This window comes from Lepidochelys kempii, chromosome 1 (assembly GCF_965140285.1).
Source record: "Lepidochelys kempii isolate rLepKem1 chromosome 1, rLepKem1.hap1, whole genome shotgun sequence".
Classification (NCBI taxonomy): domain Eukaryota; kingdom Metazoa; phylum Chordata; order Testudines; family Cheloniidae; genus Lepidochelys; species Lepidochelys kempii.
The window spans coordinates 285,217,981-285,233,535 of NC_136380.1; the positions used below are offsets into that span (position 1 = coordinate 285,217,981).

At 39.3% G+C, this 15,555-nt stretch overlaps 1 protein-coding gene across 2 annotated transcripts in view; it reads right to left on the reverse strand.

Moving 5' to 3' along the window:
• TRHDE (thyrotropin releasing hormone degrading enzyme) overlaps window positions 1–15,555 on the reverse strand; it is a 337,934-nt gene that overhangs the window by 26,672 nt on the left and 295,707 nt on the right. For both annotated transcript variants that reach the window (XM_073327757.2, XM_073327756.2), the window contains 2 exons: window positions 15,242–15,339; window positions 14,636–14,743 (listed from right to left, as the gene is read on the reverse strand). In XM_073327757.2, coding sequence (XP_073183858.2) covers window positions 14,636–14,743; window positions 15,242–15,339 — 206 coding nt within the window. The remainder of the gene's footprint in view (window positions 1–14,635; window positions 14,744–15,241; window positions 15,340–15,555) is intronic.

A 15,555-nucleotide genomic window follows, 5' to 3' on the forward strand; every position in this document is an offset into this window, starting at 1 on the left:
AGAAAAAAAGCCTCCAAACCATATATTGGCCACTGAGACATAGCAAAGGCACTTAACCTCTAAAGGGTTAAGAGAGGTCCCAGCAGAATTATGTCAGCCTATAATAGTTCCCGTTACAGAACCATGTTGTCTTACCCACATTAACAACAAACCACTGTGTGAGAACCCAGCCATCCCTAACCACAACAGACAATCTCACATTCGCATGGTTATACTTACAGCACAGGCAAGTCCTATATGTTTAACTGAAACAGACACAGCACAAACCTCCCCCCCGTCCGTCCCCCCCAAAAAAATCAAATTTGGAGTCTCTTTCTGGTGTTGCTACCTTCCTTCACCCATTACTTTTTAAACATTCTGTAATTCTCCTAACATTGGTGGAGTTCAGCATGTGCCCAGCCTACACAAGTGATTCCTTGGTTGCTAATACCGGTGGAGATGCATCAGTGCTAGACTAGGAGTAGGAAAACTGCCTAGAATTCTCAGTGTAGACAAGGTCTATGTTATCAGAAGCTGTCTCCAGACAAACTTTCTAACTGTAAAGATAGTTAAATACTGGATGAGGCTTTCGAAGGTGGTTATGGAATCTCTGTCATTGCACGTTTCTAACAACAGATTGGGCAAACACCTGCCAGGGATGGTCTAGGTATACTTGCCTCTGCCTCAATATGGGGGGGGGCTGGACTAGATCAGTGGTTCTCAAACTAGGGCATTAATTGAGGTTTTTTTATTTAATTTCCGTCTGTGGGTGCTTATTGAAAAAGAAAGGAATAAAAGAGAGATATAAACTGCCTGCCCCTGTTAGTGTTTGAAAAGTCCCAATTTGGTTTTAAGAGTGAGTTAAAAGTACGGCTCCCATTCAAATTCAATAGAACTTGTGCTTCTATCTCAGTTAAGTGCTTCTGAAAATCTCACCCTAAATTCACACCTCCCTGAGATGAACAAGGCTTGGAGAATAAAGTTTAAAACTCACTGAAGTGAACGGCTGGTAGAAGTGATAAGTTCACACCTTTGCCACTACTATCAGAATCATAGAAATGTAGAGCTGGAGGAGACCTTGAGAGGTCATCTAGTCCAATGGTTCTCAAACTAGGGCTGCCACTTGTTCAGGGAAAGCCCCTGGCGGGCCGGGCTGGTTTGTTTACCTGCTGTGTCCACAGGTTCGGCTGATCGCGGCTCCCACTGGCCGCCGTTCACCACTCCAGGCCAATGGGGGCTGCAGGAAGGGCGGCCAGCAGATCCCTTGGCCCGCAATGCTTCCCGCAGCCCCCATTGGCCTGGATCAGCAAACCGTGGCCAGTGAGAGTCGCGACAGGCCGAACCTGCGGATGAGCCAGGTAAACAAACCTGAATAAGCAACACAGATGGAAATTAAATAAAAAAACCTCTATTAATGCTACATTAAGTTTACATATGTAAACACAGGATATCAGGGAATACTAAAATGTGCTGATTTACATGAGCGGAGGATTTGTCTCAATGTTTTCTAAATCAAATTAACTTAACTATATTGCAACTATATCGATACTTCTGATTATTAGATGCAATAGCACACATACATACATAGGCATATAGACACATTGTATGCAATGCGGACAGTTTATTCTGAGAGCATACATTTTTTATTCCCTGATTATATTTGTGTGTGGGTTTAAATGCTGTCTAACTTCAACGTTGCGTTATTTTTTATCAGTTTTGGATTTAATACATTGACAACAATGAGAAGAATGTATGTTTAATGAAAATGGGATGAGGACATTATCATGACATTTGGAGCGGACAACTGATTCCTCAGTGAATGTAACAAAATTAACCAACCATAGTCAGGTTTTACTGTATTGGCAGAAGTACTTTATGTCTTGACTCAGATACTGCATCATGTTTAAAAGAGTGAGTAGCTCTTATTGGACTGTCCCAACAGAACTGTTTTCTTTGGCTTACTACAAGATACACAACTTGTGAACAAAAGCACCAAGGAACTAAGAGGTATCTGCAAAGAAGTAATTCTTCGCAGGTTGATTGTCCCATTAATCAGAGTGGCACACATTGCACATTGAAGGAATTATCACTCAGTGTTTGGATACAATCGGTAGCAGTGCTGAAGTGAACACCGGGGCAGCTAGGGGGACGTCTGACCTCAGAATGATAGTGAGGACAGAGTTCCTTGCTTCTGAGGCTTCCATCTTTCACAAGTTACAGCACAGCTCATCAAATTCAACTGACTTTCCTGGCTGCCTCATCTTTTTTGTTTTATGTGACAAGAGTAGTAATCTGAGCATTAACTGGAAGATCATTTGTATCCTGTGTGGAGGAAAAGGAATTTGGACACAGATGGCATTAATCACATATCAATAGCCTCAACACCACTATGTATTTTGTAAATGAAACTCTTTTGACACCAAATCTGTAAAGGCACATTTGCAGCACCACAGCAAATCTATTCAATATCATACAGCCAAGAGCTCTAGGGAAGTTTTTAGATCTCCTTGTATAAGCTAAGTCATTAGGACAAAATGAAATTAACCCCCCCCCCACACACACACACTGTTTTTTAAAGCCTGAGCTTCAATAACTACAAAACCTATGGCTATGAAAAGCTACAAATTACTCCTATGAGAGGTCTGTAATCAGGATTACAGACATGGGGTTCCTTTCTATGGAAATGAAAATTGTTTATGAAAATGTGAATATCCCCAAAGTCATTTCTCTTTAACTATTGCCTCAACAGTAAACTTTCTAATTGAATTTTCTCCATTTCTGGGGATTCTTGCTCCCCCTTCCCTCCAGTTATTATGGGCCTGTATTTCATCATTATCAAAACATGTGAAAATCTCTCAGGTCTAGATTTTGTAGTTGCACAGCTCCATGGAAAATGTGCTTTTAAAATTGCAGTTCCATAGCACCAGTTCAGTATGCAGAATGTTGGCCTACTGGATTAATTGAACTGAACAGGTAAAATTAACTATTGTTTCAGTATTATTGAGCTAGTAACACTGAAGAACATATTATTTTGTTGTATTAAATCTCTTCTGGGCTATGTAGACTGCTGGCATTTTTAAAGTGATATAATGAATACTTCAGAGAAATGATAAAAATTAATTTTTGAAAGCATAATTCTGAATGCTGATATGATGAATTTAAACTTATTTGTCTTGCTAAATAGATATGATGGTGAGGCTAAGATATGAGGCCAGCAAAGCTCATATTTAAACATTTGGAAAATATGTTAAAAATTAAACAATTGGAAAAAAAATTATTAAAATCCTGCTGTACCTTTACAGGAATTTTTTTTTTTACAATCCTGAATAGTAAAGCTTTACAATGAATTAAGAATAATCTTCTAAGTTAAAATGAATTGGTATGTACTTGCTCCTATTTAAACAATGTTCTAACAATTGGAAATACTCATAAAATCAGACCATAATTATTGATCTTCTAGGCAAATTGTGTTCTAATTTCTTAAAATGCAACTGCATGCAGTTTAGTCAGTTCTTTTATTAAGTGACAAGTTTCATTACCATTTAGGCTAATATTTGACAAAGGAAATTAATCAGAAGCTCCATTCTTTATTTTTTTTTTTACAGTTTACCTTTAACAGAAGCTTATTTTCCTTGATGACTATATTTAAAGCATTGTTTATTAGCTTACAAACCTCAGATAATATTAAAAGAATGGCACTCATGGAATACTGTACTAGCACTGCATCTCCTAAAACATCAAACTAATGATGCCACATGGGTAACAGTACATTGTTATGTGTCTCTTCTAAGAAGATAATCACAGTTTTTGCCCCTCTTCATTACTTATTTTTATTACAGTAGCCTAACTCAAACCATTGAGCCATTGTGCTAGGTATTATACATACACACGGGAGGAGAAGGTGCCTTCTTCCGAAGTGTTTACAAATGGAATGGATAGAACAGACAAAAGGTGAAATCTTGGACACACTGAGGTCAGTGGGAAAACTCCTATTGATTTTCGTAGGGCCAGGATTTCAGTGAAAGGGTGGTAGAAGGAAGTCTTATTATCCCCATTTGACATATGGGAAACTGAGGCACAGAGAGATTAAAGGGACCTGCATAAGGACACACTGGATGGCTAGGGCAGAACCAAGAACTGAACCCAGATCACATGAGGTTCAGTCCAACGCCTTAACCACAAGATCATCTATCCTCTCTCCAATGACTATTTCTAGCTACACCCAGTGCCAGTTATGCAATATCATTTTTTAATGTCTGAACGGCAAGCTGTACATTAACTTGGGCAGCCCATCTCTGCTATAGATTTTTGTTGTTTTGTCCTTTGTTGGCATTTTTTCTACCCCAAAAATGGCCCTTCCTTTCAAATTGCTTTTCTTTATTGTGGTTGGCATTTTGGTTGTTCATCAAACAAACAAACAAACAAACAAACTGAAGAAATCTGTCAAAGTTCTAAAGTCTTCCAATTAATTTGTTTGGGATGTTGTTTACTTAAAATCAGTAGAAGGAGCAGGAGATCTTTCTGTGATCATCTAGAAAACTGAGGAAGCAAAGCTGTTACTTGGAGGAAGTACCCAATAAACAACACATTTTCTATTTACTTGTAACTAGATGCAATCCTTTCTTCTATTAGACATACTCCCTAGATCCTCTTTCACAACACCATATCCACTATTTCCTTGATTAACTCATGCACTCAGCAGTCTTTTCTTCCTCCTTAAACAGTTTTATTGACTTGACTGTAAGATTCCACTCAAATGTTGTAACAACCTATCAATTAGTTAAATTACTTCAGCAACATTGGCTGCCACCATCTGGCTGTACTCTAATAACATTGCAAAATATAATGTATCTCCACATCTGTATCCACACAGATACAGATCTTCAACAATGAATTTTCAAAGTCATTAAAATGTACAGAAGTTGATAACACAGAAGAAAGGATCTGGGGTTGTTTGTTTGTGTTGTGTTTTACCTTCTTTATACATGTATGTATCAAAAAATAGTCTTTTCTCTGTATTCTCACAGCTTCTATAAGTCTAATGACTTCTGAAAATTAAGTGATGAACATCAAAACTTTGTACAGAAGTAACGTGTCTTCTACATATCTCACACAAATCATTAACCTTTTAGGCCACACATCCACAAACACTCATGCTCCCAATTAAAGTTAAGCACAGGTATAAGTGTTTGCAAGATCAGGGCCTTAGTGTACAGATGTGAAATGAAGTGACAAAACGATGCATCTCAAAGCAGCAGACAGAGGAAGAAAGAGAAGAAAAAGAAGGAAAACTGTTACTTTTGGAATATGTATTTGATTTTTTGTCATTTGGCCCAGACTTCATTAGAATGTATATCAACTAATGACTAAGAAATCTGTGTTATCTACCACCGACCTGAGCCTACAAACATGTTGCAATTGTTGTTGCAGGACAATGTTTCTTGGTGGTGGTATTTCCAGAGTACTTAAAGGTTGATAAAGTAAAGAGGTGAAACAAATTAGGCAGCCAGATTAGTGTGAATCAATTGTCTCTTGAAGAGTAAATACAAATTGTTCTTACTGAATATGAGAATCTAGTATTCTCAAATTAGGGCTCTTGGGTACTATTGTCTTTGTGCAAATTATCTGACTGATGACATTCTTACTTCATCACTTGCACCTTTCTTATGACTGATATAGAGAAAATTAATATCTCTAACATTGCACTCAGATATATGTGAAACCCTGTGAAATAACAAATGTAGAAACTACTGGACAAGCTCCAAGCTGAATGGATACATTTAAAAAATCTCTTACAAGATAATTAGATCTCAGGATACTATATTCTGTGGTATAAAGGGGAAACAAGATGTGCAAAAACGGGTGCTAATGACCTGAAACTCATGAGAGGGAGGGGAATGGCTGTTTCATGGCATACCTTCTCCCAGGGCATCTATGGAAACACCTCTGTACTGATGACAAGACAAAGCCAGAGATCTTTGGGTTTTCAGTCAGATCAACATTAACTTCCTTCTGTTCCCTGCAAAGGTGGTTTATTGTGTAGACACAGAAGGAACGTAAATGTCAAGATGAGTTTTGTAAGAAAAATGACCTGGGGGTAGAGAGGAATGTGAAGGCCAGGGTACAGAATGCAAGGACAATCCATGTTTTGCAAGGTTTCTCGAACATTCTCTTTCTACTTACTCAAGGTGGCAATCCTTCTCCTGTCAGGGAAGCCTATAGGGCCAACACAACGATATGAACTTGTGGAGACTGCAAAGTATTTTTTCTCTTCTACAGATTTTGTTTTCATGGGAGGGAAGCCTGGAGTAAGGTATTTAAGTATGTTGGCTCACAGGCATTCCTGAACCCTTCAATATTATATTTATGCAATTTATATTTATTATATTTATATAGTTTGTTTTCATAAAATGTCCTTTATGGCTATGAAATCTATCAGGAATCCTGTGGTTAAAAACCAGAACAGATGTGCATCCAGGATCTACTTGGCCTTCCCCATGAAGTTGGAACAGTGCCCTCTGAAAAGTTCAGTGACCACTGTGTTATGGAAAAGATGCTGGACAATATTCTATTTTGACAAGGCCAGTTCATCATATCATTGTAAATATTATCTATTCTGGTGGAAGTTGTTTCAGTAATTAATTAACCATATGCCTCCCTACACTGGATCATACCTTCTGACCCATGAGAACTACAAAAAGTATACTCAGAATAGAACAAAGAAAACAAAGTGTTAAAATGTTGAATATTGTATATCAACTGGGCTAACCTATAAGACGACACCCTTGTCAATAAGCAGTTGATTAAAGGTTACAAGATCAGAATAATGTCGCTAACCTTAGAGGTAAATTTTAGTCAAAAGAGAGTCTGTTTCACAGATGCAAGCCAAGAGATGCCAAATCTATAAGTGGTTTCAAGCTTTCTTCTTTAACTATCAGAATGCAGCCCTAAACTTACCCAGTTTGAGTCCTGTGAAAACAGGATAACAAAAAATATTGGACACCACCAGCTGCTGCCACTGGACATAGCTTCAGACCAATACCCTAAGTAGTTGAGAATGATCAAAGTAATCAGTACAGAAAAACAATAGTATAAATAGTAAAAGACACATTAAATCTAAAATGGTAGGAATGTGAAGCAGCCTACAATCTACTTGTATTACAGATGTGATTCAATATGTGATAGTAATTGTAGGTAGTCTGTTAATCATGATAGTTCTCAAATCACAGGTACTCTATATATCTCTGATCTCTATTCTGCATGGTGATAGCCAGGAGATTGAAAACCCAATGCATATTACTCCAATTGACACTGGATCAAATAAAACAAATGCATGTATTAACAGTTTTCTGTGGAAAAAAAGTCAGGCAATTAGTCCTACAACTATTTGAACCTAGATGAAGAGGAATGGGCTACATTTCAAAAGAAGGAAAAATCTGAAAATCCATTGGTGACTGGCTCTGAATACCCAATGCCCTTTCCAGTGGGCTTCACTAAGTCATGCCTTAGGGTGTCATGGCAGATGCTGACAAGCCATCATTTACTATGGCATCACACTTCAGGAGTTTATAAACTATTGTCCTCTGCACATTTCTTCCTGAGCTTTAGAGGTCAGAACGTATTCAAAGCAGAAACGCTGCAAATGCTAATGCTCTTAAAATTGTGTTTTGCCTTCAAAACGAATGCATTATGGAGGTTAAAGAGGTTAACAAGGCTGATTCTCAAGCTCAGGCAGACTTTGTATGGTAATTTTGCTAATTTTTTAGGCTGAACCACAATGCTATCATAACTACAGAGTGTGAGTAATGTATTTCTTCACACATGAAAGAGCTTCACAGGGATCATCCCAGTTAAATGAAGGTAGCAGCAAACATCTTAATTCTCAGCAAGCAGTAGCTTCTGATGCATAGCATTTGTCTGTATCTTGAATTCTATGACCCCCATTCCTAAATCGACAACACTAATTTCAATGATTGTATAAAGAATGTTCCTTATTCCTCATAGAGGCTTCACTCTTGTCCACTTATGGAAGTATGTATTCATCTTACTGCAGCAAGATCATGTTTGCCACACTAGGCACCATTAGCAGCAATTGTGGGGCCTGAAGTAAACTGAAGTGGGGCCAATCAGTTATATAAAAATATCAGTTCTGTATTAATTTAATAATTAAAAGGAAAGTGAATCTTACATTAAAATTTGTTCTTGGATTTTCAACAAAAACTACATATAACATTTCTTTTCTTAGATCTTGCTAGGATTAAAATCCTGTACAGTCCTGGCACAGAATCAACAAACAGCTCCGTTGACACTGCTTGGAGTCAGTTACTCAAGGCTGGCTATTTGGTTCGATGCCTTTGTGGCCAAATGTGTCCTTTGAGTCATGCTCTGCCATTCTTTCCTGGCAGAGTGGCTGAGAGCTGTACTGTCATTAAGCATTTTGCACTCTAAATTATCATAATTTTTTAGCCACAGAAATGGCTGCAATCTCTTTCTCGCATCATTTATTTTAGGACACAAATATCAGGAGATGAGATCAGCTATTAGCGCACCAATGCAGTAGTGTATCAGTGTCACAGAATGGAATTTCCCATAGAATAGATGAAATTCTCAGACTTGTGGAGAATGTCTTTCTAAACCTCATGAATGCTCATCTCATGTAGATTAGTGTATGTTTTTTGTAAAGAAGGTGTGAAAGTAATAGTGTTGTGCCTGGAAGTCTAATGGTGTTATTCAATATTGCTGGTATTAACAGAGAAGACTAAAACACTAGTAGATATAATTATTTTCTTTAATTTTGCATTTAGTTTTAACCCCAAAACATATTTAACTTTTCAAGTTAGAAGCTACACATGTAAGTACTACTGGCCAATTCACTATTGAGCTTAAGAACATAAGAATGGCCATACTGGGTCAGACCAAAGTTCCATCTAGCCCAGTATCCTGTCTTCCAACAGCAGCCAATGCCAGGTGCCCCAGAGGGAATGAACAGAACAGTTAATCATCAAGTGATCCATCCCTTGTCGCCCATTCCCAGCTTCTGTCAAACAGAGGCTAGCGACACTATCCCTGCCCATCCTGGCTAATAGAATTGATGGACCTATCCTCCATGAACTTATCTAGCTCTTTTTTGAACCCTGTTATAGTTTTGGCCTTCACAACATCCTCTGACAAGGAGTTCCACAGATTGACTGTGAAAACAGTCAGCATGAAAAAATACTTCCTTTTGTTTGTTTTAAACCTGCTGCCGATTAATTTCATTTGGTGACCCCTAGTTCTTGTGTTATGAACCTAGTTCTTGTGTTATTTTGATCAGCAGTGGTAACTTATTTACATGGTAAAGAACAAAGCATATGTGATTATTTTAATTATTTCAATCTCCTGGAGTGAAGAGTACATGGTAACTAATTTTGGACCTACCATATTAAACAGTATCACTAGGAAATCTGCAGAAATATGCAAACAGTATCGAGGTACATGTTACTGTATTTGATTATTGCCATCCCCTAACTCACAATTAAACTACGCAAGTAAAATACATAAACATTTGGGATGAAGAGAACCTCTAAAGAGCCATCGAATCAAGCATCACAGCAAGATTTATTTTATCATTCCTAAACCATTCCTAATTAGATGTGTGTTCACTCTAACTTTGACTATGTCCAGTGATGGAGATTCCATAGCCTTCTTAGCAACTTGTTCCATTGCCTGTAAATTTACACAGTCATAAAAGTTTAACTTAATATTAGCTTATATTTGTATTGAATCTCATTTGACTGATATCAATCTACCTCCCTGGTATTCTTTTGTACTCTTATGTTCCAAAGAATTTTCAATACTTTCCAATTTGCATTGTTTGTAAATCAGCTCTTTGGATTAGCCACTCCAGCTTCCAGAATAGATCATTCAGGGCAAAACATTGCAACATTGCCTTTATTTTACTATAGTATTCAGCAAACTCTGGGTCAGACTGTACTCATATGTGGAAATACCACAAAGGAGACAGAAAGCACTGTAAGCTTCCCTCAAAGTTTCTTTTGAGATCTCTTATTGGAGGTAGCATTGCCCAACCTCTAGGGGACAAACTGGGAGGCCAACTCACAAATGCTGCTGATATTGGAGATTTGTTGAGGGAAGTGGGGCACCTATGCAGAGATCCTCTGCCTCCTTTGGTCAGCTCTTGGCCCTCTGTAGCTCTGCCCTGGTTCTTTGGCAATGTGACCCCACTGCAACTGTATTGCCTGGAATTTCCCAGCAAGTGCTTGACCACTTTGTTCGGCTTTGCGGAAATGATTCTCTAAGAACAGTAAATATAGCCTCTGGCTGTATTAACTTCATTCGTTGTTAACACTGGGTGGAGGGAGAGATGATGCATATCTCTACCTCCAGTGGCCTTTTCTTAGCACTGTGGAGAACTGTCAAAATGGTCTGGAGAAAGGAAGGGAATGCTGCCATCAAGACAGCAGTCTCTCCTTCTATAGGAGAAGATGCATGCAGAGAGAATGGTACAGAGATACTATGGTTGCAACTGAGAGTACAAAACAAAAGATAACTTTTAAGGACATGATGTTATAAGAATATTGCATCAAACTGAGTGAAGTACAGTTATGATCACAAATATAAAAATTGCACCTAATTAAATATCTGTTCCTTGTATGTATTCCAAGTTGTACTTTATTGCCCATTATACTCATATTAGCCAACACAGCTAAGGGAGTGTGTTCTGGCTTCTGTTCTGGCTCACACACCATGTTAACTAAATTCTTATTACAGAATCGTTATTATTATTGGTAATAACAGAATCCCAGTGATATGGCAGAAACCTGAACCATTATATAGCCATACTACTGTATGAGCAAAAATAGTCTTGCTGAATCTATATAAATGTCGGTACTGTGAAGTATAAGCTAATTTTATGACTGCTAAGCTGCTAAAATGGCAGAAAGTTTCTCAACTACAATAAGTGACATTTATGATGCCTTTTCACAATGAACAGACATGGTATCAGCCTGTCAATGTGTTAGTCATATTCAAACATGGTGACTGTTTTGAAAACAGCAAATGGCAATTTCTGGGGTTGGGGAAAAGATCTGAATTTATAATCTTACGAAATAAATAAAAGAAACCTGTCTTCTTTGCAAGTTGCACCCTTATTTATCATCTGATGTCAATCCCTGTTCCATAATTACATTATTTGTGGTGGCTATTTTTCAGAATTGTCCAGTTTCTTTACAGAAATGTATTGCTTTAACTGGCTGGTATTTCTTCTCCTCCTCTGCCCTGCTCTGATACCTTTATCATAACATTCATTGTGTTCCAGCAGTCATAATCTTGGGCTCCCAAGAATGGCCTTGTGGAAAAGGTAAGATTAATTTTCAGAAGGCTCCTTAAATGTGTTCCTTTCCTTTCTCGCTATTGTTAACAAAGCAATAAGCTTTTTTCTGATGCCTCCTTCTTCTCTAGTCCTTTGGGGGGAAAGGGGAAGAGGGGGAGGCTTTCCAGGGTGACAGCTTTTATACATTGTATTATCTACTGCTGTGCATTTTAATAGATCCTATTAAATGTGATTAACTAATTTTGCTGTTGCAAGTGAGTATCTCAGTAAATTACTTTTGCAGATTGTTTCCTGTGATTCTCTCTTTGTATTTTCTTCTTTGAATAACTATGTATCTAGCATTGTTGATGTCTGTTAATTTTGATATTGATAAGGATTCACTTCAAAATGTGCACGCTTGGATTCCTCATACAGAATTAACCTGATAAATCCTTTAATAACACTTTCTTTTTAGAGTTTGGGGCATATTTTCATAGACTCTGGGTACTTTTTTCAAGCCTAACGGCTAGATTCGAAGTAGGACATAGGTGCGTACCTGCCACTTTAGGCGCCTAAATCCAACATCTAGGCACCAATGGAATTCACAAAACCACCATGCAGCTGCCGCCTAAGTCTATAGCACTGACATTACAATTGGTAAAGTTACCTAGGTGCCTATATTTCTGCTAGCGGCCATGCACAAAGCTGACTAAGTCCTGATGCCACTGAGCTGCTCAGTGCCTAGTTCATGCTTAAGCCCTGCCAGGATTCACAAACTAGGCATCCTTCTGCCTTTCTCATCTGTGGGATCCAATCCATACGCTATAGGTGGTGGTGGTAAACCCCTATACCAAACAGTGGTTAAGGCACTCACCTAGGAGGTGGGAGACACATCGACTGATTTGGAGCAAGGACTTGATCCCGGATCTCCAACTTCCAGGTGAGTTCCCTAACCACTTGGCTATAAGGGGAGGGAGCACCTCCATGTGAAAGGACTGACCTGACTTAACTGTCATAGAATCATAGAATATCAGGGTTGGAAGGGACCTCAGGAGGTCATCTAGTCCAACCCCCTGCTCAAAGCAGGACCAAGACCCAATTTTTGCCCCGATCCCTAAATGGCCCCCTCAAGGATTGAATTCACAACCCTGGGTTTAGCAGGCCAATGCTCAAACCACTGAGCTATCCCTCCCCCATTCCATGGTCTGATTCCTGAGAATCCTGATCAAAGACAGGCACCTCCTTTCAGCTTGGAGCTAGATGCTTAACCCCCTTTGAGGTGTGAGGTTTAGGGAGCTCTCGGTTCTGACTGATGGCTTCTGTTAATCTCTATTTTAGGCGCCTAACTCTCCCCATGCAGTGTCTGAGAAGCATGGATGCCTCAGCCTCACTTGGGGTTGTAAATTCCACTAGGCAGCAGGGTGCTTAAAAGCAATGCCTAACTCCCTTAGGAAAAAGAAAAGGAGTACTTGTGGCACCTTCGAGACTAACCCCACTGTATTTTCCACTGAATGCATCGGATGAAGTGAGCTGTAGCTCATGAAAGCTTATGCTCAAATAAATTTGTTAGTCTCTAAGGTGCCACAAGTACTCCTTTTCTTTTAGCGAATACAGACTAATACGGCTGCTACTCTGAAACCTGTAGCTCCCTTAGGGTGAATCTAGCCCTAAATCCCATTTTCAAAGTCATGAAGGGTATGTCTACATGGCGAGCAGAAACCAGTGGCAGCAAGTTTCAGAGCTTGGCTCTACAAACTTGGGCTCACACTACAGCACTAAAAATAGCTGTGTTGGTTTTGGGGCTCTGGCTGGATCTTGGGCTCAGAAGTTCATTCCCCTCCCTAGGATTGAAAGCCCAACCCCAATGTTTACACAGCCATTTTTACCACCAGGAGCTGTAGATCCGAGTTTTGAGACTTGCTGCTTCAGGATTCTGCTTGCTGTGTAGCAGATGTTTCCTTAGGGGCAGGTTTTCAAATGTATGTAGGCACCTAGTAGCATTTTCCAAAGTGCCTAAGCAGGTTTCAATGGGAAATCATCTTGATTTCAGTGGGAGTTAGGCATCTAAACTGCTTAGGTGTTTTTGAGAATCCCACTTGACATCCTTATGCACCCAAATACCTTTGAAAATAAGTGCCTAATTCAGTTTTTAAAATGGGACTTAGGTGCTTTTGAAAACTTCACCTGAAATCAAATATTTTACCTAGAAACAAAACATCAGATCCTGTGATACGCGGAAATCGGTTTTCTGCCTTCCACCAGATGAAAAAAAGGATGACTCTTTCACAAGAAAGCTGTGGTCCTCACCTGTACTTGCCTTACTCTCCATGCATAACTGCATGATTTAATAATCATGCTACTTTATTTATTAATACTCTGCACTTATATACATACTTTGCACATTGTCAATGCCCTGTCATTTCTCACCTGAATTAGATAAGTCTCTGACTGGTCTGCTTGCCTCCTATAGTTTTTGCCTGTCCATTACACTGCTGCTAATGCCCCCCATTGCTCCTATTAATTACCCCTCCTTGAATCTGACTATTACAGGGGATCGGTAACCTTTGGCACGCAGCCCACTAGGGTAAGCTCCCTGTTGGGCCTGGCCGGTTTACCTGCTGCATCCACAGGTTTGGCCCATCGCAGCTCCCACTGGCCGCAATTTGCCGTTCCAGGCTAATGGGGGCTGTGGGAAGCGGCAGCCAGCACATCCCTTGGCCCACGCCACTTCCCACAGCCCACATTGGCCTGGAGCAGCGAACTGCGGCCAGTGGGAACAGCAATTGGCTGAACCTGTGGACACGGCAGGTAAACAAACCGGCCCAGCCTGCCAAGGGGCTTACCCTGATGGGCTGCGTGACAAAGGTCGCCGATTCCTTCTCTGTTAGCTTCTTGCCTCTCTTTCAAGTACTGTGTCTTGACCTACAAAGCTCTACATAATATCCCCCTCTACCACATTTCCTCATCTCTTTTCCTCCCTCTCTCTTTCAGGTCTTCTCAAACCTTTTGCTGCACTCCTCCTTTCACACCTTCTGTCATGTTGTCCTTATCCCTGTCTTCATCTATCAAGCGTCCTCTCTTCCATTACATCCTTCCTTAAATTCAACCTCCTTTTTTTCTCAGGAGGTGTAGGAGGCCACACAGGCTCCACTTGCCGCATCCACGAACTAAGAGATCTTTCCCACCCCTTCTAGCTCTGCAGCCTCACAACGATGCTTTAAATAACAGCTGGTGATTTCTGCTTCATTTTTTACCTGTATGCAAAAAGTGTGTATTAAAAAGACACGCTCAAACTATAATAGTTCTGAGTTGGGTGGAAGAGAGATGCATTTTTGTTCCACTTACCGGTTTCTATTGCTGGAAATCCAATCTGAGATTAACGTTGCAGCCTGTTGGTGACAGTGTTTATTACCAAAGCTGCAGGCCAACATGATGACTTCTCGACGCAATTCTCTGGGTTAGTCCAAAACACAAATAAAGACACTAATGAGGTCACATTAATAAATAAGTGTGTTGAAATTCTCAGAAGAAAATATTCTAACCTTCCCTATAAGGAGCTGTTAAAATTTAATTAAACAAAAACATTAACGATTTGGTCACTGTATATCTTTGAGTAACAACTAAGTACTATGTTGTTACAGTTACAATTTTTAATTAAAGGCCATGGATCATTCACACAGCCCTACTAAATTCAATGGCCTCATGAGTTCAAATCCCAAAGTCTCCAATGGAGCCAGCACTTAAATTAAAGCTTCACAAGAACATGTCTTTGTTCTCAAAATTCCAGCAGAGGAAACTGATTCACAGCACCTAGCCCCCTCAAGTGAGGAGAAATGAAAGGAGGAAAAGGATAGAAAGGTATCTCATGATGCTGAAGTTCATATTAAGTATTGGGAAAGCACTTTACTACAACTATCTCCTGTGAAAATTAATAAAGAAATATAACAGTACTCATGTTGGTAGGCAGCTTGAACAAGTGATCTGTTTAAATTATTTGTTGGCCATCCAAGTTTGAGGTACATCGTTGCAACTTGTTTTAAAATATATTCCTGGAAGAAAAAAAAAGGTTAAATATATTTTCAGAGTTAAACTTTATTATTGATTTTTCAGTTCAAAGTTGAAATACTGTTGATGTTTTTAATAATGTCTCATTTTCAAAATGCTTTGATTTGGATCTGGTATTGCAATGCTTTTGTATGCAATCCCACTCTTTACTTCAATGGAAGATGAATCTACAAGAACAGCTACATGACTGGGTCTACTGG